The 5,929-nt window shown below is 40.0% G+C and overlaps 1 protein-coding gene across 1 annotated transcript in view; it reads left to right on the top strand.

The window, feature by feature from the left end:
- Positions 1-1,075, top strand: part of COLEC12 (collectin sub-family member 12) — a gene marked incomplete at its 3' end in the record, with an annotated part of 20,351 nt that extends 19,276 nt beyond the window's left edge. The window contains exon 10 of the mRNA XM_010140978.1: positions 930-1,075. Coding sequence (XP_010139280.1) covers positions 930-1,075 — 146 coding nt within the window. The remainder of the gene's footprint in view (positions 1-929) is intronic.
- Between the last annotated feature and the right edge of the window lie 4,854 nt (positions 1,076-5,929).

Here is a 5,929-nt window from a genome sequence, read left to right as displayed (position 1 = left end):
TTTCCCTATTTTCATCTTTCTTTCTCTTCATGGCAACACTGTGACTGATTCCCACTTCAGCCGCTGCTTTCAATAGGTTTCCACTATAAGTAGTTTTAGGTGCTCGGTCATAACCTCAGAGTTACTGAATTTCAAAGTATTTCATTACTTCTGGAAAGCTGTGTATCTTCCCAGGTGCCTGGTCAGATGCTTTGTGTCAGGTAGGCCTGGTTTTTAGCTGAGCATGGATCATATCAGCTAGCAATCACAAGCTCACTTCAACAACCTGTTTCTTCAGGAAAATGGAGCTTTTAAGTCCTGAGGTTGGAAGCATTTCTCACTTGTTAAACAAAATCAGGATGAGGAAATGCTGCAAGCTTTTTACATGATGTGTTAAGTTTCACCATCAAAGCTAACAGTCTCAGAAGTTACATGTATATATGCTTTGTACATTCCTTATAAGTCCAAAATTCACTTCCCATCCAAGCATGAGTCTATAAAACACATAAATCTTTGCTGTTCCTCCCAAGAAGGCCAGCCTTGGTGTGGTCAGAGGGTCAAGTGCCTTTGCAGTGAGCTATGGCAGGGTGCTGCCATCTTGGCAGCACTTGTGAGCCAGCTGGCTGGAACACAGTGCACAGGCTTTGCAGGCTTGAAGCATTGCACGTAGAGCATGGAGCACTCCCACTGTATGTGCATATACGTTCAGGAACTAAAATAAAGTTCATTGGTCTAATTTTAGGTCTCTGAGTTTTGGCAGCCCGAGGCCAAATAGATTCCCTTCTCTGTAATACATCTGTTTTCCATTTTCAGCAAGGGTCAAGTATTGTTTGTTTCAACATGTATTTCCCATTCAGAACATATCTCATGATGTTTTTGTTAATTTTTTGTGGTGAAGAACTGTCATGTGCTGTGTTGTGCAATCCTATCTCTTGCTTTTTGGTTGAAAGAAACTGGAAAATTGGGCAACCTGATAACTGGAGCCATGGGCATGGCCCAGGGGAAGATTGTGCTGGGTTGATCTATGCTGGGCTCTGGAATGACTTCTACTGTGAAGATGTTAACAATTTTATTTGTGAAAAAGACATGGACAAAGGTAAGCAAGGCACTCGGTCTGATCATTTCACCCTACCCATAGTAAATTTTCCACAGCTAGAGAGGAGAAAATCCAGGCTAGAAGCTCTGGCAGTGCCTTGCTGAGGAGGAGTCGGAATCGCATGAGCACTTCTACTCAAATGCAGCCCCACTGTGCACTTTTCTAATATTCTGTACATTACAGATGCCGGATTTATTGCACCCGGAAAGAGCAGCCTCCACGCTGTCTGTAGCCACGGCGTGCTCTTCATCTTGACCATCTCCTGTATACTTAAAGATGCCTAAAATTTCAGCTATGATTTTGCACATGCTCCAGGCCCTAGCCACACTGGAAGATGTTTTTATAGACTCAGTGTCCACACACAGGGGAAAGCTGGCCTTACAATGGTTGAGAGACCAGCCCTCAAAAACCAAAAAGACTGTCTTGAGAGTTCGTGCAACAGGAGGTGTTTGGTGACTGTCAAGGAGGTCTTAAAATTCCCACCACTGCCAGCAGATGTCCCATAGGGCTGAGGGGCCAGATCCACAGGCCATGAGCAACTCATCTGTTGCAGCTGGAGTGGATCACCTGGGTGACTGCCACGGGATATCTCTTTCTGGTTATATCAGCATTTCTGCAAAGGCAGTGTGCAGGTGGTTCAAACAGCTGCTTAGAGGCCAGCCCCGTCATCACAGAGCTTAGGTGGTATTTGAGTTCATGGTGGGGCTCTGCTTAAAACATTATCTCCTCCATACAACCTGTTCAAATATTGCTTTGCCAAGGGTGCCTGGCTGTTCCAGTTGCAAACCTGCAGACTGAATTTCAGTGAAGGCAGATGGAAATACCAGCTAGAACCAAAATTATATGCCCCCCTAAACCAAACCAAAACAAAATGCTGAACATGCTTTGTGTGTGTACAACTCTTGTTTGGATATCCAGAGTGAAGGACCATATGTAAGTAGCAATATAATTTGCCCTTGTTTTCCTACATATAGTTGTTATTTTAGGAAATATTTATTTTTATAACAAATATTTATCCTCTGGGATTTACAGGATATGAATATGAGTCCACTTAAATTTTTTACATGCCTTGATCTCTGTAAGTTTTCCTTTTGGAAATGCGTTTAATCTTCACAGGCTTTTCACATGATTCTTTTTTCTCTTTGTTTTTCTTTTTTCTCTCATCCTGTAGGGGAAATATTTGGAGTATAATAGGCTGTGACTTTACAGATACCTACATATTGTGGAAGTTTACTTAAAGAAGAATAAAATCCTGGGAGAGAAAAATATGGCCTATGAAAATTGGAGGGGAAAAAAAAAGGAAGCACTGAAAACTGGTTTAAATACATACAGGAATTCAGCAGCAACTCTTTTCCAGCCTCCTGCAATTATTTAAGGTCTTTCAACCCACAGCATCAGGGAATACCATTGAACTAATTCTGTTATATATTTTCTCCCCAACCAGTAACCATACACATAAGAATGTCTTCTGAGAAAAGACTTTTTATCAGTCTGAACAAGACTGTTGGTCACTCATATAGAAAAAACGTGTAAGACAACTGTGTAAACAGTATGTTTCATTTGCTAAAATCCCAAATGTAGGAAGATTATACAGATACACAAATATATAGATTTTATATAAATATATATATAGTCCAACTCATTAATAATATGGAATATACTTTTAAGAGCTTTTAAAACTTCATATTTTTGTACAAATTATTTGCTTTTTACAATTGTTCTTTTTTTTACTGACTTTTTTTACAAATATAGTGCATAGGGGCCAAATAAAGCAATAAAGGTACTAATAATTCATTAAGGTTTGCTGTCAGGCCTAACTCAGCTCTAGAGAAATATCTTTCCAGTTAGAAATATTTGTACTTTCCCAGATTATTTGTTCTGGTTAAATAACCTTTAAAGCAGGTTTTAGATAGTGTTTACCTTATTATATGCAGTCTAGTCTGCCTGTGTAACAATTAAGTTGACTAAGGACTAGATACTCATTATAGCTCTGATGACAGCCAGTGTTCCATCAGGATACTATGCAAAGACCATGTTAATAAAAGCTTTTCCTTCCTTTCTTCCTGCCTGCCTGCCTTTTCTGTCTACCTTTCTTCTTTCCAGCTTGCCTGTTTTCCTTCCTTCCTTCTACTCCTGAGAAAATTCTGAACATCAGGAAAAACTTTACTTTGAAGTTGACAAAGCAATGGAACAAGCTGCCCAGAGAAGCTGTGGAGTCTCCTTCTCTGGAGATATTCAAAAGCCACCTGGACATGATCATGTGTAATCTGCATAGGTGAACCAGCTTTAGCAAGGGGGTTGGACTAGATGATCTCCAGAGGCCCCTTCCAGCCCTGATTTTATACGCCACAGAAGTAAATCACCAACTTTTAAGAATGATTTTGAAATGTTTTCATTCCTTCTCCCTTGTGAGCAATTCTACCCCAGTAGATGTAATCCATATTGCAAGTCAAGCCCAGATGAAAGATTTTATGAATGAAGAAACAAAGATGCTGCACACACTGAAATATGTTTCTTTTTATGACAGATTTCAAGATTTGGTAAGAAAAACATGCCCTACTCAGAAAAGTCTAATCAACTTGCACTTCTCCAAAGGGCTTTGTAAATCAGTCTCTCTGTTTTCTTGGACCAGGACTTCCCTCTCAAACAAATTAGAAAATAAAATATATTGCCGAACAGAAAGCAGTGTGGCTAATGACATGATATCACCCAGCCAGTTTCTTCCACCGTCCCATAAGCTATTGTCTAGGCAGCAGTGCTGCTTATCAGGAATTTAAAAAATTAGCAACCACTTAAAGTTCATTAGCAGAAACCCTGGATTTTGTTCCTAATTTTTATACTCCTTGCACAGCCACATGCTACACCACAAAGGAAGGGGTTTTGGCTTCTTGGGAAGGGGAGTTGTTTTTCTATTGCCTCCTGACCTCCCATTTACCTTGGCTGAAGGCAGGTAAGTTTGTTGAAATACTCCAGCTCTGTTGGAAAGAGACAAGATTTTCAAATTTTTAAATATTGCTCCTAAGACCAATAAATTAAAGACTGCTACTTTCCTGTGGCCTACACTCCCTTCAGTGTTCATTCAGGGGGGATGGCTTTTTAATTTTAACTATAATTTTCTTAAAGAAAATACACAAAATATGTCCTATGGTACATATTAGATGTGAGACAGGAACAACACGAAAATTGCATATGTTTAATTAAAGTGAAAGGTCTGTGTATTTCAGCTGCAGAAACCATGTGTTGCCATATTGGAGGCAGAGCTTTTCTTCAGATAGTCTGGATTTCCTAAGACTTGTCTTTTGGGTTTTTCATCAGACTTTGAAGACAACATGATTCTGCCATACACCCCATTATGCTATACCTAGGAGTTGTGTGTAGATACACGCTGTAGTGTTTACATATATATTTACATGCTGTCTGTGGAGGTAATCTTAAACTGCTATTTGTAGATACTGAGGACAAAACTATTTCTTTGCATGCCCAGAGAGACTCACAACCCTGGTAAATGGAGCTTTGCAGAGCCACACCGAATTAGAAGCACTGCTACTTTTATTTTGGTGAAATTTTATTTAGGTGAAATAAGCCATTCTGAGCATCTGCCAGGTTAAATTATGTTCTTCCTGGTTTTTACTGATGCAATAGACTTCTGTCAACAAAAGAAGTTAATGAGAAACCTCTGTGTAAGACCCAGCTGTACAGTTCCCTTGTGCCGATTTCATCCTTCTCTTTCTTCAGCAATAGCAGTGATGGTACATACAGAGATGAGATGATCCAAGAGTCACCTAGTGTCCTCCAGTCCCTCTGAACAGGTTTCTGTGTAGTGGCAATCAACATCTGTAGCTGCACTTATGCCTGCAGAAGGTTACAGAAATGGCTGTTTATCAGGATAGCTGCTTAATTTGTTGATAACTTGCACAGCAGTTATGCTAAACTACGGGCAGTTGGCAGCCTTAGCATGGAAATAACCATTGAACCAGGACGGTTTAAGGATGCAATACATTTATGAATTAAAGGCTCACTTCAAAGTGAATTTCAACGCTAGTTTGTAATTGTCCATAATAATACTGTAATTATCCACCCTTAACAGGTGTTACACCCTTAACAAAATGTGCCTGGGCTCAAGTTTTCTTTTCATACATTTGAAGCAAAGAGAGTAACCGTTAGGCAAAACTGGCTGGACAGGGATGCTGCAGTTGCATTCCCGGCATGTTCAGTCATCCTTAAAATCCTTAAAATCTGGCCTGAGCAACAAGTAAAGGAAGCACTAGGCAGAGACATGGAAGTGAATGTTGTTTACTCTCTGTGTGCTTGTGCAACCAAGAGAGATGTGGAGCCAGAAGCATTCATAGCTATTAAAAATCAAGCTGATGAAAATTATTTTAACTAAAGCTTTCCTTCTCATACCATCCTAGTTCTAAGTATGACTGTGGCTATTTTATCCCTCAGTTGCAGTTTTAGTGTAGCATTCTTGCAGCATCTATGTGCTAGAAACTTGGTTTTAAAGGTCTGAGCTAAACAAGACCTTTAAGAAAGTCTTAAAAAGCAAGAATTCCCTCTTGCAGTTCACTGTCCTAACATACAAAACACCTCAGATGGGTCCCCAAGTGAAGGATGTCTGGAGTCAAGTAGAGGAGGATCACTCCCTAGATTAGCATCTAGCTTAAATCGGCTGTTTATAATGGGCAATCTGATCTTGCTATTTCTGTCTCTCAGATGGCTGAACTCCTCTTTTAATTTTCTGTTCCTGGCAAGTAGTTTCTCTGTTTTTAGCAAGTAGCACAAACTGGTCTCTGATCACTGGCAAAGTGAGGAGGTGGTTGGAGGGCAGCCGCTTGTTGTTGAAAGAAACCGCTC

This window comes from Buceros rhinoceros, unplaced genomic scaffold, assembly GCF_000710305.1.
Source record: "Buceros rhinoceros silvestris isolate BGI_N320 unplaced genomic scaffold, ASM71030v1 scaffold4778, whole genome shotgun sequence".
In the NCBI taxonomy this organism is placed as follows: domain Eukaryota; kingdom Metazoa; phylum Chordata; class Aves; order Bucerotiformes; family Bucerotidae; genus Buceros; species Buceros rhinoceros.
The sequence above is the reverse complement of the archived record's forward strand: the minus strand, read 5'-3'. Positions and strand labels throughout refer to the sequence as shown.